At 40.8% G+C, this 25,455-nt stretch overlaps 1 protein-coding gene across 1 annotated transcript; it reads right to left on the bottom strand.

The window, feature by feature from the left end:
* Positions 1 to 927: 927 nt before the first annotated feature.
* On the bottom strand, positions 928 to 4,967 carry RGS1 (regulator of G protein signaling 1). Its single transcript, XM_004013588.5, has 5 exons — positions 4,810 to 4,967; positions 4,373 to 4,453; positions 3,931 to 3,992; positions 2,437 to 2,600; positions 928 to 1,740 (listed from the first exon to the last, which is right to left on the bottom strand). Exons 1-5 carry the CDS (start codon positions 4,944 to 4,946, stop codon positions 1,555 to 1,557), a joined length of 630 nt encoding a protein of 209 aa, XP_004013637.3. The 5' UTR covers positions 4,947 to 4,967; the 3' UTR covers positions 928 to 1,554.
* Between the last annotated feature and the right edge of the window lie 20,488 nt (positions 4,968 to 25,455).

Raw genomic sequence — 25,455 nt, forward strand, 5'->3', positions numbered from 1 at the left:
TACATATTGCACCATTGCTATGTGCCTAATGACAACCTAGTGTGCACTGAGAATGATCAGAGCATTACATTGTGATGTGTGGATGGCTGATGATTCAGTTATACGTGGGACACGGGTGCATGGGAAGACACAACTTTACAGGATATGCTGGGCTATACATCATGTTGATGTGTTCCTACAGAGCAGTCTTGTGTTCCTATTTAGGTAACACCTAGGACTGCTTAAGACTTGAGGATTTAGAAAATGTCTTCTGGCCAGTTGGGGGCAGTGTTGTGGAGTACAAGGAGCAGAAATGGTGTGGTCAGGTTTATGTATAATTCCTGGCTTTAGGACTGTCTCTTAACCCCAGGATTCCTGACCCTGGATAACCAGAGCATCTTCAGAATCACCTGGAATTTCCTCTTAAAATATAGATTCTCTATCTTGGAGATTCTGATTCAGTCAGGAGTAGGGTCCTGAAATTAGTGTTTTGTGTTTTAACATCCTAGGTAATTTTAGTAGTTAAATTTGGGAAATAGCAATTTAATCTTACTAGTCACTGCTTTCATAGGATTGATATAGACATTAAATGAGAAAATACATTTGACTTTTATAAGCTTTAAAACATAATAAACTACTAGTTGTTAATTAGATGACTTGAAATAAAATTCCTATCCCTTTTTAAAAGACTTCAATTTCTCATCAGTTTGAAGCTTGACTGTATGAGAGCATATTATATTTGTTTGATCTTTATACATTGTGATAGAAGAGAGAAGACTAGTGAATTCTGTCCAATACATGCACATAATACATATAATATAAATTAATTGGGTGATAGTTTTTGATGTTGAAGAGGTAAAAGAAAGTAGAAGACTCTTGCTTAAATTTTTGTTAAATCTGAAAAATAAATGCCAGATTTTAAAGATGGCAAGGAAACATAAACAGAAATTGTTTCTATATTTTAATACAAAACACATTTATTATTGACACTGTGATAATTTAATTTACAAATATATTCTGACTTTCCAACTTTAAGGCAATAGCTTAAGTTAAATACATTGTTCTCTTCTTCATCTCTTTCAAGCCCCCCAAACAATCAAACAAACAACACTGAAAAACTTTGTCTATAACAGCAATGGAGATTCTGAAACACAGACTTTTCAAAGTAAAAGAAATTTCAGCAGCTCAGTCCAGTCTCTATATAACACTATGCAGCATAAATACCACTTGACCTTGAAGCTCACAGCATGTTTTAATCAGTTTCAAATCCTTTTTTCACAGTTTCTGTGTGGCGAGTGTTCCCCGGCCTTCTCAGTGCTGAGGGCTGTTCTAATATGCAGGTCCGCTTTATTTTATGACAGTACCGCGGAGTCTCCTTCCTTCTACCACCACTAAATGTTCACCTCACATGTCTTCAGCCCTGAGCCTGGATAGCTTCCATGGGTTCTGAGTCATGGGTTCTTCCCTTGGGCCTGTGAGTTGTCCAAAAAGGCCAAAGTGTTCCCCCAGGGAGCCACTCTCTTGCCTTCCTTCTATACTTGATACCATCACTAATTCCCTCCAGCCAGGAGCCAGTCACTTTAGACTATTAGCCTGAAGGTCATTCAGAAGATTTAAGTATACATTTGATTTGAGGAATCTGGGATACGAGTCCTTTTCCATAAGAGTATATATGATTTTTTGGGCTTCGTCAAAAGATGTGGGTGTTGGTGCTTGAATCTTCTTGGCTGTAGATTCTCGAGTGCGGAAGTCAATATTGATCTAAAAAAGAAATCTGCATTAGTTCATATACACTTCCCATTTGTTGCATATTTTACGATGTTACTGTTGCTTTCAAACTATCTGGGGATGGTGGCTCTAAACTGTTATTTAAATCAGCTCAAATATCTCTTGAATGCCTGTTTTAAACATGCCTTTTGCTAGGTGTGGAGGAGTTAAAAAGAAATATCACAAAGAGGCAGAGATATCTTTGTGCCAAGTTAGCTTACAGTCTCTCTTAAATATTTATATAAGGTGACACATGCAGCAAAAAGAGTGATGTGCACATTTACAGGAGCAGAGGATGCTTGAACCAGGAATATTTAGCAGGAAGTGGGCTTTACCTCCAACTGGAAATACTGCTGCTGCTGTAATCCATGTATTGCACTAATCCCTTCTTTTCCTAATCTAAGATGAGCCAGCTCGTCCAGGGCCCCCTGACACACAGTTCTGGTGTCACCTTACTCCTTACCCCACCCTATCAGGTTAGCTTGTTTTACAAAACCAATCTTTTATTTAATCTTTTCACAGATATAGAAAATTAGATTATCATTGCACTGAACTTCAGAAATACACTTAGATATACAGCAGTGAAAATCATGATGCTCAGAGAGGATTTCATCTTGCAATTATGTTGAATGTTATCCTGTATCTAAATTCCTTTACATATAACCTGATGGTAGTAAACTAAATACTCACTTGTTTGGCAGCATCTGACTGCACAAATGCCTTATAGATTTTCTCCGCTTTGCAATGCAAAAGATCAGACTTTGTTTTTTTATAGTCTTCACAAGCCAGCCAGAACTCAATATTCTCCTCGCTGTACTCAGACTTCAGGAAATTTCCAAAGACGTCTTGACCAGCTAAAAAGACAGAGTGAGGGGGTGAGATAAATTAGTTGAGCCAATAAATGAATAACTTGGAGAAATTTTACAAGAAAAATACTAGCATATTCTCTGTGTACAAAGGAGAGAGTTGGCCCCTGCTGAAATAGCTGTTTGAAGAGATGGGAAAGCCTTAGAGATCCCTTCATTTATAGTTTATCTGCGGTCAGATTCACTTGTCACAGTCACACAACTGCTTAGTGGTGGCTACAAAACTGTGCTTTACTTTCATCTGCTAATCAAATTAAAATTCTGCTCTGCAGATTAAAAAACAATCTCTTATGCTACCAACCCAGCCAGTATGCAGAGTATTTTAGGGAATAAAATAGTGACAAAAGGCATTGATTGCTTGCTAATCATTAGCAAATATAATTTCTCCATTCAACTCACGTAAGTCAGAAGATGTGAGGCCTGTATGTCACATATGTATACTGTACTGATTATATTACTGAGGCCTTTCAATGGGCCATTTCTATAGCATTGTTTGTTTTTCTGAATTGTAAACTAAGGCAGATAATAAGCAGATGAACCAGATAGAACTACTTGATCCCCATGTGAGGGTGTTTGGGAGAAGAGGATCAGCTCCCCGGATAGGGACAAGCTGCCTGTCTATGTCCCTGACTGAGGTCCTCATTTCAACAGGATCCCAGTGTCTATGATGAGGGTTAAGGCAAGCTGATTTCATTCACCGTCTTCATCAGAAACTCCCCACAAGACTCTCTAGTTTAAAAAGTATTTTATTGTCATACCTATGTTATAATGTGTCATGTTTTATATAATGCAATTATATGCCATGTGTCTCAACCACCTTCAAGGCAGCAAGACACTGCTTTTGAATCCTTGTTGCTCTAAAAATGCTTGCACATAAAAGTGGGCTGAATGAGTGATTTAACGCATGTGTGAATGGAGAATATAATTAACGGACTGAGTGAATCCTGCTCCTTACATCCCATGGTACAAAAATATATCCTTTCGGTAAGCTTTCAAAATAGTGGTTGAGATGTTTAATTGACTTTTTAAAACTTTAAACTCCAGAAACCCAGCCTAATTTTCAGTTTAGCTCCCATAATGACCCCTGGAAGTAACTAGCTCCCTTGGCAAATTTTTCTAAAGGGTGGCAGCAGCACTGAGTACTGAGACGTGACACCACAGGGAGGCATAACATGCTGAAGTTGTCAGCGCTGCACAACTGCCAGAGGACAGCTTTCCACACACCCTCCACCCACAACACTGTACTTTAATGAGTCTGTTCAATTTGTCTGCACACTGAGATAAAGCCAGAGACATCCAACAGTTAATCTGCACTTACTTTGGTTGGCAAGAAGTTTTTCCAGGGATTCGGACCACTGCTTCACTTCATCAGCAGAGAGTCTGCAAGGGGGCAATATTTACATCCATTAGTATTTTTTAGTGTAAGCCCAAATGAAATCAGAGTGCTGCTGCATTTTGATAATTTCCCAAACTAAGACTCTACAACTAATAAATTTTATTAAAACTTATCTATTATTATGAAAGTATCTGCCAGTAAAATGTGAAAAATATCCAAATATACTCAAACAGTATAATAAATAGCAAACATATGCACACACATTTGTATTTAATTTACATTGGTACTAATGTAGCTTAATCTTATTAGGCTTGTTCCTTAAAAGAAACGAAGTCCATTATATTAGTATTACTGTCATGTTAGAATATAGAGCTAATGCATAGGCTGCTTATATAGTGACAGGTCCATGTATTAGTATACTTACAGGTCTTTGGACTTGGAAGGCTTCATTCCAGATTCCAGATGTGGGATCATAGATCTCAGGTATGCTTTCACGTCCATTCCACTACAAAAGACACAAAAGTAAATATTCATGTTTCTTCAGTACAATACCTTTTATTAAAAAGAAAAGAACATGAAGTAAACTTCTCTAAGGAATCAGGTCATAATAAAAAAAGCTGATACAACATATTGCTATATTAAAGAGTGAGCCACTTTTTATGAGCCAAAGTCTGGAAGAATTCCCACTTCATTTAATGCCCTAGCATGATTCACTTTTAAATACAACCAAATATACTTAAAATTCAGAGGTCCTTGCTCTGATATAGCTAAACTGAAGGCTCATAATTTCTTCCATTCATTTTCAATCGCTCTGCCGTTAAAGATCATCTAAGTTCAAATTCATAAAGTGAAGGAACTTACAAAGTCTTGGGCCTCTTTTTCTGCGTTTTGTCATCTGGAAGTGAATGATCAGTTGCTTTCAGTTCCTTTGGGTTCGCAGAGAGGAGCATGCCTGGCATTTTGTCTAACCTTGGCGTGGAGATGGCCGCTGCTCGCATCGTCTCCAGAGGCAAATGTCTGTGAGTCCGCGTCTCTGCCGCTTTATATAGTGACGGCTCACAGGCCCTCGCTGTGCAGACAAGTCTGTTTATCAAGTGATGTTGCCACAGACACTGGAAGTTCCCCCTTTCTTGGTGTGTTGTGACGTGTCTCTTGAAAAAAATGAGCATACAGTGATGTTTGCGGTTAAAACCTAACCAAATGAGACTAGGTCACTTGATCAGACAGACAGAAAGAAAATGAGGCCTGCAGAGGCGCACACACACACACACACCACATGGTAAATCACTCTTTGGTTCTAGAGGATGCTTGCTTTTTTCATAAAGACTGCATGTTTCAATGAAACGTTTCATTTGGTGGATTTACTGTATCATGCAGACTACAGATGAGTCCCCTCCATGATTTGGATAGTCCTTGACTATAAATTCATTTGATCACAATATTTTAAAAGACTTTTTTTTTCTTTCAGAAAGCAGTATATAGAAATACTGTTTAGTTTATTTGTGCAATGCATATATCTGGTAGGAAGGAGAGTTAAGAGAAGTTACCCTAACTTTTCCCTACTTCACATCTCATCCCTTATTTACGTGGCAAGAGATTTCCATGTGTTTTCCAAGGTGTGTGCTAGACATTCTACTTGTGACATACAAGATGATCTTAAGGAGCACATGAATTTTAATATTTAATTCAAATAAGTAATATGTCAAACTGAGTTTTTTGTATACTACTGCTTCAGTTCAGTTCAGTCGCTCAGTCGTGTCCGACTCTTTGCGATCCCATGAATTGCAGCACGCCAGGCCTCCCTGTCCATCACCATCTCCCGGAGTTCACTCAGACTCACGTCCATCGAGTCTGTGATGCCATCCAGCCATCTCATCCTCGGTCGTCCCCTTCTCCTCCTGCGCCCAATCCTTCCCAGCATCAGAGTCTTTTCCAATGAGTCAACTCTGAATAAAGTAAAATTTTAAAAATGTAAACAAAAGAATCATTAACATAAAATATGACATAATATGCAAATACATTGATACACAAGAATTGCACAGTATCAGGATAAAAACTGCTCATGGTAAAAATAAGAATATGTTCAGCCAGGCCAATAATATAATTTTTAGATGATGATCATCTGAATTTTGGCATTGTCTCTGGAGAGACATAGTCTAGCTTTAATAAAAATCAAGAATTAAAACCCCATGAAAGTGAAACTCGCTCAGTTGTGTCCGATTCTTTGTGACCCCGTGGACTATATAGTCCACGGAATTCTCCAGGCTAGAGTACTGGCATGAGTAGCCTTCTGCTTCTCCAGGGGATCTTCCCAACCCAGGGACTGAACCCAGGAGACTCTCCTACATTACAGGCAGATTCTTTACCAGCTGAAACACAAGGGAAGTCCAAGGATACTGGACTGGGTAGCTATTCCTTCTCTAGGGGATCTTCCCAACCCAGGAATTGAACTGGGGTCTCCTGAAACCAGATGACTAATCACTAATTAGGGAAGAGGGGGTTGGTTTAATATAAGCTCTTACAGAGTTTGTATATACAGTGTGATTTATTTATAGAGTGTCCAGTTTATATTTTACCCCTGAAAAGATAAAATGAATTTTACTTAGAGAAGCAAGCTTCTGAAAGTATTAGATATAGTTGACAAAAGGGACTTGAGTATTATTCTTTCTATGTTATTTCTGTCATTAGGATAAAAAATATTTTAAGGAATCACATTTATATTTAAAAATTTACTTACATTTGATGCTCGAAAGATAATGGGATGCGTTTAGGAAGAGAACTAGGAAAATAAGCTGGCCTCTGGAAGTTGCCCAGACAAAAATGATGAGGTTCAGAGATGGATGACATAAAGGCATTCATTTGTGTGTTTCTTATAGATCAGTCCATAGTTACTTTTCAGTTAAAATCTTCAGCATTGCTCATGTTTATTTATTTAATAACTTCTCATTCCTCTAGATAATTGTCAACATGTTATGTTAGAGAAAAATGATTTAAAGTTTATTTTTAAAGGCCACTATTATTGCTATCAAAATATACTAATAATTTGCAAAGCATGTTTCTGTAACAGTAATTCCTTGGGATGTTAATAAGTGTTATTAGAACTATGATACCAGCTGCAGCAATGGTTCTGGAACCACATAAGTTTGGGAAATGTTGGGTTAAAGCTGAATAAACTTTTAAAATTGACCACTTCTCATCTTCTGAGAATCTATGCACGTTTATTAGTCTAAATGGAGGTGGGTGGTGTGCAGCAATGTCCTAGCATTTTTGAGAACTGAACTCTCAGTAAGTAGGGAAATAGTTTGCACAAATAATGTTCTCTTGATAGCATGTTAGGAAGCTCTGGTAAGAGAGAGCAAATAAATATTTGTCTCTCTTACTTACATATTAGTAATTCCTTAAACCTCCAATCTTTTGCTACCTTGATATAGACTTTCAAGCTCAAGCATTTGCATGCAGTTACAATTGTGTGCTTTGAAGCTCAAATGGAGAACTAAACTCCTGATTGGTGGGGAGGGGGGAAATCCCTCTGAAATTCACAGTGGGCTGTTGAAGCCACCTCAGTGGCACACTAATGTAGCTGCGGTTTCAAAGGCTGCTTGGCAGCACATGCAAAGCCTGTGTGTACCAGACCTGGGCAGATCCAGAGGAACTGTATCAGCAGGGTTGATGGTCCATGGCGTGGCACTGAAGTTTCCTATCAGTCATACCACGTGTTGCTGTCTGGTTCCTTTCTGTGAAATCTATTAAGAAATGAAAAATGATCAAAAAACATCTTTACTTAATCAATAACTTTGGTTGAAATAGTAGAGGATTTAACAAAAGTCAATAGGATAAACAGGGGCTCTCACAAACATGATCTTGTCTGTATATTTCCTCTGTGAAACTGTGCTTGAGTAACCAGATTGCAGTCCTAAGAAAAGGAATACTTCATGTTATCTTTTTTTTTTTTTAACTTAATACTTTATTTTTGGAGCTTTACAGTAAAATAGAGCTGAAAGTATAGAGTTCCCGCATATTCCGTCTACCCCCACCTCCCCCGCAGTCTTCCCCACCATCAATATCTCACATCAGAGTGGTGTATTTGTTACACAATCAATGATAAACATACGTTGACACATCACTGTTACCCCAAATCCTTAGTTTACGTTGCGGTTCACTTTCGCTGTTGAACATTCTTTACGTTTTGACAAATGTGTAAGATATACATCTACCGTTATGGTGTCATAAGAAGAGACATTATGCATTAAAAATTCCAGTGTCACCTTTTAAAATGTCTAGGAGATATGGTTCAATAAAACATTTAAGATTATGGCTATCAGTTTCAGTGGGGATAAGTTTTCATATTTGCTGACTTGATTTTACATTTAGTTTCCCCTCCAGCTGCCTGAATTCCTATAGGGAGGGCTTTGCTGAACGATTTTTCCAATCTTGATATAGATTAAACTGATGCTGAGCATTGCTGACTTTTTACTGTGGGCATTAGGAATCATGGGAGAAAATAATGATTATAAGACTATATTTTAAAATAAGAAATACATCTCTGTGGTAAGATTCTGTGACATGAACAGAAATTTTGATCCATTTAAACAAAATATTTTGACTTAATAAACTTTAATGGTAGTCCTACAATATATCAGACCAAAGTACTGCAGATACAAAAAGTGAAAGTGAAAGTGAAATCGCTCAGTCATGTCCGACTCTTTGCGACCCCACAGACTGTAGCCCACCAGGCTCCTCCATCCATGGGATTCTCCAGGCAAGACTGCTGGAGTGGGTTGCCATTTCCTTCTCCAGGGGATCTTCCTGACCCAGGGATTGAACCCAGGTCCCCCACATTGCAGGCAGATGCTTTAACCTCTGAGCCACCAGGGAAACCCAGATACAAAGGTGAATAAATATCTGTCCAAAGAAGGGTAGAGTATAGTCAGGCAGACAGATACTTGTCATCAGAGTGGAAAGTGCCATCACAGAGGAATGTACTGAGGAGGGACTAACTCTGAAACTGTGGGACAGAAGAAAAGTGCTGTAAATAGAGAGCCCAGAAATAAACCCACATACCTTTGGTCAGTTAATCTTCTACAAAGGAGGCAAGATTATATAATGGAGAAAAGACAGTCTCTTCAACAAGTGGTACTGGGAAAGCTGGACAGCTGCATGTATCAATGATGTTAGAACACACCCTCACACCAAACACAAAAATAAACTCAAGAATGCTTACATATAAGATATGACACCATAAAACACCTAGAAGAGAACCTAAACAAAACACTCTCTGCCATAAATCATAGCAGTATGTTCTCAGATCACTCTCCTAAGGCAAAAGAAATGAAAACAAAAATAAGCATGGGACCTAATCAAACTTGTAAGCTTTTGCACAGCAAAGGAAACCATACACAACATGAAAAGACAACCGATGAACTGGGAGAAGATATTTGCAAATGATGCAACTGACAGAGGTTTAATTTCCAAAATATACAAACAGCTCATCAATGTAAAAGAAAAACTGATGCTCTGCTCAATCAAACCCTAACCCTAACCCTAACCCTAAAATCTTCTGCTCAATCAAAAAATGGGTAGAAGACATAAACAGATATTTCTCCAAACTAGACATACAGATGGCCAACAGGAACATGAAGAGATGCTCAATATTGTTATTTTATAAAATGCAAATCAAAACTACAGTGAAGCCTCACTTCACACCAGTCAGAATGGCCAACATTTAAAAATCTACAGATAATAAATGCTGGAGAAGATGTGGAGAAGAAGGAATACACCTTCACCACTGGTAGGGATGGAAACTGGTGCAGCCACTATGGTGAGTGGTATGGAGGTTCCTTAAAAAGCTAAAAATAAGAGTTACCACATGACCCAGCAATCCCACTCTGGAAAAGACAAAAACTAATTTTAAAAGATACAGTCATAGCCCAATGTTCACAGCAGCACTTTTTGCAATAACCAAGACCTGGAAGCAACCTAAATGTCCATTAGCAGATGAACGGGTAAAGAAGATATGATACATATCCACACGGAGTATTACTCAGCCATAAGAAAGAATGACACACTGCCATTTGCAGCAACATGGGCGGACCTAGAGATTATTATACAGATAAATAGTCAGACAAGACAAATGTATCACCTATGTGCGGAATCTAAAAAATAGCACAGATAAATTTGTTAATATTTATGAAACAGAAACAAACTCACAGACATAGACAACAAACTTATGGTTACCAAAGAGGAAAGCAGGTGGAAGGATAAATTAGGAGTATGGGATTAACAAATAACCACCACCATACATAAAACAGAAGCAGGATTTACTGTAGAGCTCAGGGAAATATATTCAATATCTTATAATAATCTATTAGAAAAGAATGTAAATAAAAGTATATATATGTGTGTATGTATACACACATAACAGAATCATTTTGCTGTATATACCTGAAACTAACAACACTATTGTAAATCAACTGTACTTCATTTTTCTAAAAATATCCTATTGCCATTTACTACAGAATCAATGTGCTGTTCTGGCCGTCTCTGCATGCTAAAGCATCGCCCCCTGGAAAGTAAAACAAAACTGTAGTGAGGAAAATGGTCTTCAGCAAGTAGATACCTCTTACATACATGAAGGCCATGGAAGAATGGATCTGAACATACAAAACTTTGCAGAATTGTTGGGGTTTTTTTATTTTTTATTTTTTTTAATGTATAGTTGGCTTACAATATGGTATTAGCTTCACCACAGCAAAGTGACCCAGCTATATGTATACATATATCCCCTCCTGTTTTTTTCTTTTAAGATTCTTTCCCTATGGAGGCCCATATAATTTGCAGAGTTTAAAAGAGTCTATGGAAAGCTTTGTTGAATCTGCATAAAGTCTCACTGGTTAGGGATTTAAGTTAAGGTCACTACCTGTGTCTGTTTTGTCTCCTTCACTCTCCAGGCTTGTGGGTAAGGCCACTGATAGTGTTTCAGCTACATTTCATAGAATTTGAAAAGCTTCAACAAAAGTAAATTTGGAAAGAGTTTTCTCTGGGTCTAAGTAGAACATTGATGGGGTCGTTGTTACTTGATATCATTGATGAAGAAAAGGATCAAACATTTTAGACATGCTTACAGTTTTATTTTCTAAATGAAGAAATCAACTGATAGGTTTTATAAGAGAAGCTCTTTGCAACTTGGGAAATTTCAGTGATCTCAGTAATAGCAAACCGAGCAAGATAAGAATCTAGTTTCTTTTTCTCACCCTGTTCTAATCTACTTATAGTAAACACCCAACCCCTCCTTTCTATAATTTAAGAGATTATAAGAAAATGACCTTCAGTGAACTGGGCTCATGTGATTCACCTCACTCACCCCTGGATCTCATCTTACCAATAACATTCTCATCGATAAACCCACCTTTAATGTTATTATCTCTGATATCCTTCCTGCACATTGGATTCATTTTCATTTATTTTCACCCATGATTTATAATCATTTCAACAAGAGAGAGTAGTCTTGTCAGACTCTATTTGATTATGCTTTGCAAATAAAATTGGGCCAGTGCTAAAGCTAGCATTATTCACAAGTTCAGATAAATGAAAACTGTGCTACAAGAACATTGACACATTATTTGCAGTCGGACTGGAACGTTCTGTTTCAGACACAGAACATAAATGCAAAGGCAAAGATGCTCAAAGGTCAGATTGGAGAGGCCATTTTTAATGGAAAATATATTTTAGTTATCAGAGAATAGCTTCAATAAATGACTATGTTCATTTTTCAAGTTTCTAACAACTTGATTCCAGTGATTTGCCTTTGGTTTTACCACACATTTAAGTGGTTAACAACAGTGACTTATATCCTTTATTTTTCTCCATTAATTATGTGATTTTCCTGAAAGAGTCTATCTTGCCTGACATGTTCTATCCTTTCCACTCATTTCTTGTGATTATCCTAACTGCATTTTTTCATGTCTTTTCTAAAGTTTTACTTTCGTGTTTACTTACTTTTTTTTTTTTTTTTTCACCAGCTAGTGATGTTGGGCCCACTGGAGACTTATTTCATCATAAATGTCTTACTCTCAAAATAAGTCATAATCTTCCTTCTTAGGTGAACAGCATAAAGTCAGTGGTGACCCACTCTATGACTTTCATGGGTCAGACGGTCTGTGGTCCTCCACAGTTTCCTGTGCCTATACTTTTCCAGTAGGCTTGATTCATTATCCCCTTTTTCGTTTCCTAAAAAAAATTAAATGAAAAGTCTTTTGTCCCTCAAGTCCTAGTGATGTGCTAATCTTGCTGCATTTCAAAGGGCTGTGGTTTCAGTACCAGGCTCTAACTTTGGCCTGATTTGTGAGTTTGATTGTGTCGGCTAACTACTTGCCAGTTTCCTCTGTGTAGAAGTCAGAAGAGATTCTTAAGCAGTTTCCCCCATGACAGTGGCAGAGGGAGATTTTTGCTCCTTTTGAGGTTCTGCGGTGATCAAGACTAGACCCAGAAAAATTAGGGTTTAGGTGTAATTTGTTATAGGTAATGTATTTTACACTTTTATTCTTAGGCAAGGGCCCTTTGCCTAGACGTCTTAAAACTCAGTAAATTTGGCATACCCACTGCTCCAAAGGCAAGGCTCCTGGCATAGCAGCTCTGCATTCACTGGGCCAGTCTTCCACACCATTCCTTGCTCTATCAATATTTATTTGTCATGGGTCTCCTTTGCTTTTAGCTAGTGTGTTTTTGTAAACTAATATGCTAGAGATATGTATGTTCAAGATGTTAATGATGTGGAAATATCACAGACCATTTCTGCCAGCCCCAATTTAATTTTCTCACCATCTGCTTTTTACAGATACTCATAGCTGGAAATATTGATCACTCCCAACTGCAGACCTTTTCCAGTTCTGGTTTCTGAGCCAATCTGTGAGGAGGTTGAAAAGCGCTAAGTTATTTCATTTTGAGTTAGGAGTGGTGGAAAGTTTCTGTTGTGATGTCTGTTGTTAAGGTGGAATTTTCATGGTTGCAAGTGTCAGGAACCCCGTTTTGAGTATGAAGTAGCTCAGGCAAACAGGATGATAATTGAAGTATCTTGGGAGTACCTCAAGTGATAAAAGGAAATGCTAAACAATCTAACCCTTTGAAGGCCAACTAAGCTTAAGCTAGGCCTCAGAATGTTTGTAAAGTGTGAATTTGCTTTAGACCGGGAATACCTCCAAAATGAGGCAATGGCTACCACCAACTGGGAAGGTTCTATTCAACAGTTCCAAACGTAGCCCCTCTTCTAGTTTCTTCCTGTCTCTGTTTTCTCCTCCTATGTGTTTTGCTTTCAATTGGATTTTTAGAAGCAGAAAGCCAGGACAATATATTTGATGGGAACTCAAAATTAGATCAGGCACATAATCTTATTTTACCATTTGTCTCAGGTGATATGGAAGATCAGGATACATACATTTACCACCTGCTCTACAGTTTTGTTATTTTCTTTGTGAGAATCAGGTCATTTTTACTTAGAGAAATATTTGCCTTTTTTCTTTATCACTGTCAGGTTTTAAATTCTGTCTCATCTTGATCTGGTATCTTGTTTATGACTCTAGCTGTTCCTCTTGCGATGCTGTTTGGCCCAGGCTCTTGGTTGAGACAGTGAGATCTTAACACACCAAAGACAGTGTACAGAACTATTATAAGCAGCCTGGTTTGTGTGGGAGTTTGTTCCATTCTCCTGGCCCGGGGTTTCTTTTCTCACATTCTGTTTAAGCAGGGTTGAGGTGTATTTGCCTCCCCACATGAAAGAGTGAGCAGGTAATACAAATAGAGTGAAGTGATTAGTAATGTTTACAATCAATCACAGCAAGAGGGTGGATGTGTGCAAGAAGGCAGGGAAGCTGGGGCGGAGTGGGGTAAGAATTCAGGCGTCCCTGTGGGGCTGGAGGCATCTGTGGTGATCTCCAGACTCACCTGTCCCTCTCCTGACTGGCTTGTTCACCATGACATCAGCTGATTCCCGGGGAAACTGAAGCCTCTTCAGAGCATAGTAGCTGCATCATGAAATTACATGGTCCTGTTCAATCCTGGAAGCCACAGTCTTTAATCAAACAACTATCTTATAGGTGGTTACATGTTAGAATTCATCCTTTACATCTTTCAATGGATCGTTCTTCACCTTGCACAGACAATGAAAACTTCTGAGAAGACCTAAGACTACCCCCCTCCCTTTATACAGATTTCCCCCTGATGTGGGGAAAAGACAACGGATTAATCCCAGGAATACCAGAGAGAAAGTCCACCTTTCAGTTCTCCTTTTATAAATGGAGTTGTTTTACACAGTAGATCACTTCAGAACTAACAGTGAAAGAGATTTGCAGTGTTGATTTTTTTTTTTTTTTTCTTTTCCTGGCAGAAACCATACCCAAGAATCAAATCAAATGTGAGTCAGTCCACAGAAAGCAGGTCTGGGCAACTGAGAACGTGTCTGAAACCAGAGGGGCATCTGACTGCAGAGCTGCTATAGGATGAGGACACGGACACGTGTGTCTGAGATCTCACAGACAACATCAAGTGTCCATGATTACATCAAATTAAAGTCTATTTTAGCCACAGCCGAACTCTGGCAGTAATTGGTATTAGCTAATGAATAAACTGTGCCAAACATTATGTAGTAAACAGGCCATTATCCAGATTTGTTTATTCTTTCTCAGAAACACTGTTCACTCCCCCTTTTCTACTTGTTTAGTTTGAGTTTTCCCCCCAAAACCCTTGCATTTTTGTTCTCAAACACTCTTCTCTTCCCTTGTCCCTTCTCCCCTGTACTCCCCTCTTTATCTTCCCAAGTTCATTGGCTTCTGAATGTGCAGATGAACTATGGCTGCCTGATTTCACTGTGAAACCTTTACCTTTATTCACTTTCTTTGTGAAATTACAAGAGAGGACAGAACATGTCATTGGTTAATTAAAAATTTAGGGCTTATTTGGGCGCTATCTCCAAAACTCCCATAGAATCTATAGTTTTGTAGTCATAGTCTATAAACAACCCAAATTTCTTTTAAACAAACTTCTTTTTTCTTATGTGTGTGTGTGTGTGTGTGTGTGTGTGTGTGTGTGTGTGTGTGTGTGTGTGTTAGTCACTCAGTTGTGTCTGGCTCTTTGGGACCCCATAGCCTGTAGCCCGTCAGGCAAGAATACTGGAGTGGGTTGCCATTTCCTACTCCAGGGGATCTTCTGACCCAGGGATGGAATCTGGGTCTCCTGCACTGCAGGCAGATTTTTTACCATCTGAGCCACCAGAAATAAAAAATAAGAATGAATCTGTTTTGCTCAAATGTCCAGAACAATGCCTGGCACATAGGAGACACCAAAAAAAGCTTGCTGAGTAAGGCGTAAAGGGCTGAGATTTGTGCTCATTTCTTCAACTATTCAACAAATACTTACTAAGTGCTTCTTACAGGTTCGTTACTCTGATAATTATTAAGGAATACAGGGGTGAATCTTATTTGGGAGAGAGACAAGTAAGTGGGAAATTTCAAAACTTGCATACAACATACGGTTAAGCTCAACCTGGGGACGCATGTAAAGTGGCACCAAACCCAGTATCAGCAGGGTCATGAAACATGTGATCACTCAACAAATAACACTTATCATGTGCCACCTACTGTTCCAGGCACTTTTGAGAGAGGCCAGACTCTTTGTCCTTTGTCCCTGTCCTTCTGCCATCGCCAGCTGCCATCTTGCCGCCATGAGCTTTCAAAGGATGAAAGTCAGTGATGAGGATGGTGAGGATGGCGAGGCAGAAACACAGAGGGGCCTGGGGTTCCAACACAGCCACAAGCTACAGTGCCAGCCTGGGCAACAACCCTCCACATCTCTTGTACAAGAGAAAAGGAAAATGACCAGACTTTCTTGATTTACCACCTTATATTATGCTCTCTGTTCTTACCAACCTAGATAGCATATTCAAAAGCAGAGACATTACTTTGCCGACTAAGGTCCGTCTAGTCAAGGCTATGGTTTTTCCAGTAGTCACGTGTGGATGTGAGAGTTGGACCGTGAAGAAAGCTGAGCACCAAAGAATTGATGCTTTTGAAGTGTGGTGTTGGAGAAGACTGTTGAGAGTCCCTTGGACTGCAAGGAGATGCAACCAGTCCATTCTGGAGGAGATCAGCCCTGGGATTTCTTTGGAAGGAATGATGCTAAAGCTGAAACTCCAGTACTTTGGCCACCTCATGCGAAGAGTTGATTCATTGGAAAAGACTCTGATGCTGGGAGGGATTGGGGACAGGAGGAGAAGGGGACGACAGAGGATGAGATGGCTGGATGGCATCACTGACTCGATGGATGTGAGTCTGAGTGAACTCCGGGAGTTGGTGATGGACAGGGAGGCCTGGCGTGCTGCGATTCATGGGGTCGCAAAGAGTCGGACACGACTGAATGACTGAACTGAACTGAACTGTTCTTATCATTTTAAAGTATATAGTCTGTGTGATTTTGTTTGCTACTGTTGTTTTAGTTTGCTTTTATATTCCTCCTGATTCATTTAAAGGTTTTCTTTTTTTGGTCCAACTGGTTGTCTTTATAACTATAACTTTACATTACATAGCTTAACCTTTACTGCTTGAAATGGTGTCTGTTACTATAAATTATCATCCTGGTGGTAAATTCTACTTGCCCCCCCCTCTGCCCTTTCCCTCTACAATGCAGTGTTGGCATATGATATTTTTTCATATTCACTCTTAATACTTTCAAATATTTTTTACCAGTGAAAGAGAAGAAAATCAGCATATCTCCAGTTGCCTTCACCCTTTCCAACTTTTGTTAGTTGGAGCATCAGTCCTGGGTGATGGAGATGTGAGGGAAGGGTGAAGTCATATGGCGCCAGCCTTTCTGGAGGGAGTTCATGCTCCAGAGAGATGAGGCGATGAAAAGACTCCCCCATTTTTTTATGATTGCTTTCATCAGCAATCATGCACTGTAGGCTTCTTTTCACAGAGCCATAGGGACAGCTTCACACGGCAGAGTGCTGGAGGTTTCATTCAGCTTTTCAAGACGAGGTGCCCAACCTCCTGGGCAGCAGAAGCACAAACCAGGTGTCCTACATGGGAGACTGGTCGTATGTTTGGGCCTTCTCTAGATTCTAATCCACTATGTCAGCCTATAGGGAAGCTCTGCTAATATCTTCTCCACTCTGGAGTTTTCTGTGCTTGGTCTAAGATCCTTCCCTCTGCCTGTGCCTGGTTGTGGCAGAGAAAATGGCCAGTCATCTCAGCCCACCTATGAAGGCTCTTCTCTCTCTATTTTTTCATTCATTTAGTCCTCTTGCTTCTACAACCATACAGCATCTTTAAAAATATGACAAGGAATTCCCTGGTGGTCCAGGGCTTAGGAATCCATGCTTCCAGTGCAGGGGGGCCTGGTTTGATCTATGGTTGGGGAACCAAGATTCCACAAGCCTTGTGTGCAGCCAAAATAAACATAAAAATATGACATTCTTTGAAATTACTATCTTGAAAAGATATCTGCACCCCCAGGTCATGCTGGGCTTCCCAGGTGGCACTAGTGGTAAAGAACCCATCTGCCAATTTTGGCAAAATAAGAGACGTGGGTTCAATCCCTGGCTCAGGAAGATCCCCTGGAGGAGGGCATGGCAACCCACTCCAGTATTCTTGCCTGGAGAATTCCATGGACAGAGGAGCCTGGCAGGCTACAGTCCATGGGGTCACAAAGAACTGGACACGACTGAAGCAACTGAGCATGCGTGCAGTCTCTTATAAGTAGAATCTAAAAAAAACACACATCTCATAGATACAGAGGACAGATTGGTGGTTGACAGAGTTGGGGGTGGTGTGTGTGGAGGAAATGGGTGAAGGAGGTCAAAGGCACAAACTCCCAGCTGCCAAGTCCCGGGGATATGAGGCACAGCATAGTGACTGCAGTTAGCAGTCCTCTATTGTATATTTGAAAGTTGCTTAGAGACTAGATATTAAAAGTTCTCATCACAAGAAAAACTTCTTTGACTGTGTGAGGTGATGGCTGTTGACTGAGCTTATTGCGGTGACCACTTGGCAATAAGTGCACATGTTGAATCACTATGGTGCCCACCTACAACTGGTTCAGCCTTATGTGCTACTTATATTTCAGTACTCAGGGCAGGGAGAAATGAAAGGTTTCCTTAGTAAAACTTTAAAAAAGTACTTACACAAAAATATTACGCTTTGGGTATTTTTCTGCTTGTGTTTTCCTAGTTGTTGCCCCAGGAGCTGTATCCTAGCACTCCCTGTGATACTCTGCTCCACGGCAGTCTTCTGAGCGGTTAAGGCTTTAGTGAATTTGTGGGTGTGCCCGGGATTCCGAGCTGAATGGGCCTTTCTCTGGAGCCTCAGGCAGAAGCTCATGGGGCACTGCTGCTGCTTCATAGGTTTCCAAGGACAGAGCACCTTTCCCATCAGGTTATTTTGAAAGATATTTCCAGTAGTCATGTATGGATATGAGAGTTGGACTATAAAGAAAGCTGAGCACCAAAGAATTGATGCTTTGGGTCTGTGATGTTGGAGAAGACTCTTGAGAGTCCCTTGGACCGCAAGGAGATCCAACCAGTCCATCCTAAAGGAAATCAGTCCTGAATATTCATTGGAACAGGACTGATGCTGAAGCTGAAACTCCAATACTTTGGCTACCTGATGGGAAGAACTGACTCATTGGAAAAGACCCTGATGCTGGGAAAGATTGAAAGTGGGAAGAGAAGGGGAAGACAGAGGATGAGATGGTTGGATGGCATCACCAACTCAATGGACATGAGTTTGGGTAAACTCCGGGAGTTGGTGATGCACAAGGAGGCCTGGTGTGCTGCAGTCCATGGGGTCACAGTCTCACACAACTGAACAGCTGAACTGATACCTGCAATCATACAATTTGCAGTGTCTTTTAAAATGCAAAAATAATAGCTTTTCAAGATTAACTGAACACATGTTAAAAAAAGAAGCAAACAAAGATTCTAGAGAGGTCAAAACAGGCATCACACCAAGCTTACTGTTCTGTCCACGTGCTAAGGACCTGAGTCTGTGGGTCTGGTTGCTGCAGCTCGCTTTTACTTAAACACCTCCCTGCCTGCATCCCAGCTCCCAAGAACATAGATGCTACTGAACACTCTGATTAGGTGGTTGTATCACTTAATCTTTAAAGCAATTCATGGGGTCTACATAATTATTTCCATTTTATATAAGAAGATGGAGACTTGGGGAGTGTACATAACCCTCCCACGATCACACAGCCGATCCACGTGGTTAAGACTATGAGAAGGAAGAGAATCCTCTACCCACTGCCCATGCCTTGCCTGTTCCTGTTCTCAACAAGGGCCAGCCGTCTTGTTGGTTGGGAGACCCATCTTCCCCCACTTTGGTGGTGGTCTGTTCTGCGGTGTCTGCCCCTGGCCATCTGCCTCTCACTTCGTCTCTGGGATCTCTGCAGGCTGGGCATGGCCCTCCTCTGCAGACCTGCCCTCACTGGGGAAAACCTCCTTGCTCCCTCTGCTCCACTTTCATTTCTATTCCTTCCCCTTCTGAAGGAAAGTCACACACACCCACAAACCCACACACACACATTAATGCTTCTAAAAGGAAAAAATCAAAATCTCCCATCTAAAGTCACTTTTCCCTCTTTTTTTTTTCTTTCCTTTTTGGTCTCAGTGGGAGGGTATTTTACATCCCAGTTCAAGTTTCTCTGTTGATCTATAAAATTTTAAGCTCCTAAACCTTGAGACTCCGCCTATAATTTTCTTTTCAGGAATTGTGGTGACTGGGACACACAGACACACATACTCTACTTTCTCCCTTGAAGTTTAGTCTTAATGATGTAATATGAAATTATCACTGTTGTGTTTTTCATTTTGGACCTTGTAGTTTTCATCTTGAAAAGTTTAATTTGTGTCTTTTAAAACCTGTATCTTTCCTTAACATCTTCCGTCTTCTAACCTCTGGGCCGTATGAGATGCAGTTATGATGACTGTTTCAGTGTTCTTGTATATTGGTTGTGTTATTTGTATCCTTTCTGGAGAAGTTGCAGCTGACTGAGTTTTTCATCATGATGGACTGTGTCTTCCAGGCTTCTTGCTTACCTGGTAGTTTTTGATAAGATGCCAGTGTTACGATTTTACCTCTTTTGGTGCCACATATTTTTCATTCTTATAAATATTCTACTTGTTGTTGTAGTTGCTAAGTTGTGTCTGACTCTTTTGTGACCCTATGGACTGTAGCCCACCTGGCTCCTCTGTCCATAGGATTTCCCAGGCAAGAGTACTAGAGAGGGTTGCCATTTCCTTCTCCAAGGGATCTTTCTGACCCAGGGATCGAGCCAGCGTTTCCTGCTTGGCAGGCAGATTCTTTACCACTGAGCCGTCTGGGGAGCCCCATAAATATTGTTAGTAATAGTTAAGTTACTTGGAAACATTTTGATTTTTCCAGTTCAGGCTTTCTTATGTGGGGTCAAAACAATGACTTGTCACAGGTTTATTTTTTCCTGCTTCTAAGATGAGGACTTTTGTGGTATTCTACCAAATATTCTTTGAGTTTTAAGTCTTCTGCTCTGGTTCTTGGGACTATTTCTGTCCCTGCGTGATCTCTGAGTATTGTTGTGCATGCTCAGTTGCTTGGTCATGTCTGACTCTCTGTGACACCAAGGACTGTAGCCCATCAGATAATACTCTTGTGCATGGGATTCTCCAAACAAGAATACTGGACTGGGTTGCCATTTCCTCCTCCAGGGGATCATCCTGACCCAGGGGTGGAAGACATGTCTCCTGCAATGGCAGACAGATTTTTTACCACTGCACCATCTGAGAAGCGGAGAAGAAAATGGCACCCCACTCCAGTACTCTTGCCTGGAAAATCCCATGGACAGGGGAGCCTGGTAGGCTGCAGTCTAGGGCGTCACAAAGAGTTAGACATGACTGAGTGACTTCACTTTCACTTTTCACTTTCATGCATTAGAGAAGGAAATGGCAACCCACTCCAGTGTTCTTGCCTGGAGAGTCCCAGGGATGGGGGAGCCTGGTGGGCTGCCGTCTCTGGGGTCGCACAGAGTCGGACACGACTGAAGTGACTTAGCAGCAGCAGCACCTGAGAAGTCCCCTTGAGGATTGTTAACAATACACTTATCCTTTTAAGTGGTTCTTTCCTTGGCCTCTGGTAGTTCCATCACAGATTAGCACTTACCAGTATTCAATTGACATGGAACCCTCAGCAACCTTGAAAGTCATTTTTCTGTTCAGCTCATTCTTTTCTGGCTTTTCCCTGCTGACCCTAACCTCTCTGGTCTCCCTGAGCTCCCAGTGTTGCCTCCTCCACTTGGGGAGATGGCTGAGCCCTGCCCTGGCCCCTCCAGCCAAGCGGGGCACTCACCCCAGCAGCCCCCTGTGCCTTCACGAGGCACCTCATCCCCTAACTCCAGGGGTCGATATTCTTTATTGTCTGATGTCTTGAGAGCCCTGGAATAGTAGGTAGGCCTTTAGATAAAGAAGTCCCCAGCTTGGTGACATCCTTAAACCCACTGACCATAGGTTTCTTGTCATTTTTACGTGGATATAAATGTTACCTAGTCCGAACTCCTAACTATGACATTGCATGTTGACAACAACCCATTCATATCAAAATTGTATTCTTCATGAATTCATCTGATTGCTATTTTGACCTTCAGAGAACTACTGTGCTGATCTTATTGCCTTTACTGATGCATATAATGTATTATTTATAATACAGTCAAATGATTGCACTGATTATCAAGGACCTGGATTTGCACAGTTTTTAAAGTAGAAATGTTAGATTTTTTTCCTCTGGCATGATGCACTTGAGGTTTAAAGGAGGCAGGGCAGATGCACAGATTGGCTCATGCAGGTCAAATGACCAGTCTGAAGTCAGCCAGCGCGTCATTGTCAGAGGAGGAGGGCTCTGGGGAGCAGGACTTCCAACCACTTGTCCTAACCTCCAGACCACACTTTCCATCCTTCAAAACCCCACTCACAGTTAAGGAAGAACTGCTTTGTTTGTGTACTTAGGTCAAACAGTAACTCCCAAGTCTGAATGTGTCACAGGTGGGTCTAGAAATTCATTTGAATAATAGCATACACCAGTTTCCCCTTCTTATCACTGCAGGAAATAGCACATTATATTTGCAATACTTTGACCATAAAAGAAACCTTGCCATGATACAGGCACCTGAAAATAAATCACATTCAAGACTAATTGCAGATCATGGGTCCTTTGGTGTTGTGATCTGGAAAGCGATAAACTCGGGGGAGTAAAGTGATCTGGAAGAAGCTGGTGATAAGGAGATGCCCTGAGTGGCACAACTCTGTGTCCGTTTTTTGTACATTTATGTAGATCAGTGATTCCAAACACATATTGTCCTAAGCCACACATGCTGGTTTTTTCCCCTTCAGATTCAGTATAGAATCATTTTACACAACTCACAAAAGTAACAATGATAGCTGATAATAAGGAGAGATAATAGATGTAAAATTGTCTCAGACATTTGAGATCCCATTTAGATCTAGTCTTTAATTATCCTTTGAGACAAATGTCATTATCCCCATTTAACAAACTAGGCAACGGAGTTTCAAAGGGATTAACATCCTAACTGAATGATGTGTCAAAACTTGGAATAGAACTGAAGTCTGACTCAGAAGTTTGTGTTTGTTCCATGGTTTTCAGCTGATGCTCAAAATCACTGCTTTGTGTGACTAAAGTCAACAGCACTTCAAGGCATTGCTTCCCTTTAGCCTCTAAGCCCAATGGCCCTGAAGGCTCGCTCAGCACAAGACCTTTGCCACCTGGATCAAGTTTCCCTTCCTGGGGTACCCCTGAGGGTTCCCCTTGTACTTCCTTTTGCGTCTCTCTTTTCCAAGTTGGAATCTGGTTTGGGGGATTAGCTTACTTGTGTGGTACCCACAGCTCAGAATTAAAGCTCTTTCATGCAAACTGTCCTCCATAGCTGAAAGGTCGACCCCCCCCCCTGCCCCCCACCACCCCATGACTTGCATCAGCTGCTTTCTTGTCCTAGGCAGTTCTCACAGAAATTCTCATCAGTGTATAAAGACTGTAGTTTTAAACACTGTGTTAGAAACTTTACCTAGTTTTCAAGTATGATTTAGAAGCCTTAGCTCTTTCAGTTCAAGATTAGAATGATAATGTGTCATCCTATGCAATTTTTTGGCTTGTGAGTTGCATACCTCATCCCTGATCAAAACTTCCTCTTGTTTTGCGTGTCAAATTCGTCAATTGCATTATAGCTTTGAGTGTACTTTGTAAAATTCAGTGTAGGGGAGTTCGTTACAAAGTGTGTTGTCAGCTCAGAAAGAAGTATGAGACTGACTTTAATAATATGCTTCCAAAGTGCTTTGTGAGAACCCTGCAAACTGTGGGGGTTTCCATTAGCAAAACATTAAAATTTAGTTCTGTGAAATCTAGGGGCTTTCTGATGTTAAGCTGTAACACATCTGGACTGAACATTTAAATCTCATTTCATAAGCATCCTGTGTCAGTTTCTCTGCAGTGCAGGAAATAGGTTTAAGAAAAGATGAGAAAGATATATAACTGCTATGCAGGATGCCCTGCATACTGGTTCATACTAATGTGGCCATTTCCAGGAATCAGTGGCTGATTATTTTTCACGTGATATACTTAAAATACAGTGATGGGAGAATATCCACATTCAGTCAGATTCTCAAGTGTCTTTGCTCATGCAGTCACGTGTGCTTATACTCACCATTAATGCTGACATGTAGACACATGCATCAGTGTTATATATGATTTCTCATGTTTCTGTTCTTATATATCATTCAGGACACATTTTAAGATAATTCACTTCTGATATATTATGCTTCTAAAGAAAGAATCTCGAAAGATCTTTACTAGAAGAGCACACTGGTTTAAAACTATAAAGATTAGCTCATAGATTTTCACAGCACAAGAACCATTTCCCCCCATACATCAGTTTGTCTGTATTACATTACTGCATTATTCTACATTATTTACGGTGGCAAATCTAGGCTCAGAGATTTTTTTAAAACCTGCTTAAGATCACAAATAGAATAGGAAATATATATATTGAGAACTTACTCTGTGCTGTGTTTTATGTATATTGATCAATCCTCATTTGACGATGAGGCACCGTAGCTTTGAGAGGTTAATTAATGAATCTGAGTTAAAACAATTAGCACAGTTTAGGGCTAGAGTTCTTAGTGCTGAGTGTCTGATTTGATCCCCAGTGGCTGTCCACTTCACCATATTTTCTTTCCCTGATCCTTGGAGCAGGGCGGGGTAAGAACACATACCCAGGGCCTCCAACTTCATTGACCACTGAGTATCCACTTGAAGGCGTGCCAGTTTTATAAATATAAGAATTTAATTGGTGTGGAAGTTTCAGCAAATTTGACGTTTAGAGTTAGCAAGTGTCCCCACAACAGGAATTATTTTTTACATGGTGCGTTACTCATGAGAGCACAATTGTAAACACATCAGCCTGGGAGTCACCCTTGGCTGGAAGTGACAAAAGTTGCTTCAGTGGCTCAGCAGCGAGTGTTCGGAATAACCTCTTATCTAAACTGCTACACTCAAGAGTGACTGGTTGCCACTATGATCGTAAATACAGATAACACACAATCAAAATCAAATCTCTCCAACGTACTTCCCATAACTGTTTGAAACACGTACCCTGCATCCTTCACAAAGCCTTGGCTTTGATTCAGCCAAGAGAACCCATCTGGAGAAGTGGCGATGGGTCATTCTGGAGCAATATCCCTGACCTTCCCATCCTGTAAACTGAAGTCGAATTCCCCGGCGAGCAGCTTCAAAGCTGCACGTAGACCATGTGTGTTAGTCAGCTCCCCACCCTATCCTGAGGTCCAGTCTCCTCCGCGGTTTCAGTCTCGCTCTTCAACTTCCCCCGTGACATCTGATGTGTGGGAAGTGTTCCAGCTACCGCTTGGTCAGGTTCTCTTTGAGGACGGTGGCAGCAGAGGGCATTCTATATCTGACTGGATAAATGGCTCCAGAACTTCAGCAAATGCTCATGTGAAAGCAGCCGCCACAGTTTGTCACGGGCTGCAGGGACCAAGAGAGGCCCTTGACTTGGTGGGGCTCAGGGTAGAAACCTCGCCTGGAGGCTCAGGGGGGAGGCCTCACTCAGGGCACACACACAGCTCCTGAAAATGAAGATGTGGCTGCAGACAGGCCTGTGAGTGAAGCCTGGGGGTTACCTGCGTAGCTAGGGAGGAAGTGTGACTGAAAACCTTGACCTTGAAGATTCTGGCTGAAAAATCCAACATAGGTCACAGATACAATTCAGAGCTGAATGGAATCCATGTGTGAGGGCCCTGCGTCTCTTTCTGGAGTGCCTTTTCCAGCGTTCTTCACGGGATGTCTTCAGGGAGCTCCAGGGAGGCTTCATCATGAAAACATCTATTCCTGGTGTATTTTCATCAGCTCACGTGGTGACGGAAGCGAATGCACCATAGCTCAGGGCTCACTTGGCTTCATTAGCCCCACA

Source organism: Ovis aries, chromosome 12 (genome assembly GCF_016772045.2).
Source record: "Ovis aries strain OAR_USU_Benz2616 breed Rambouillet chromosome 12, ARS-UI_Ramb_v3.0, whole genome shotgun sequence".
NCBI lineage: Eukaryota > Metazoa > Chordata > Mammalia > Artiodactyla > Bovidae > Ovis > Ovis aries.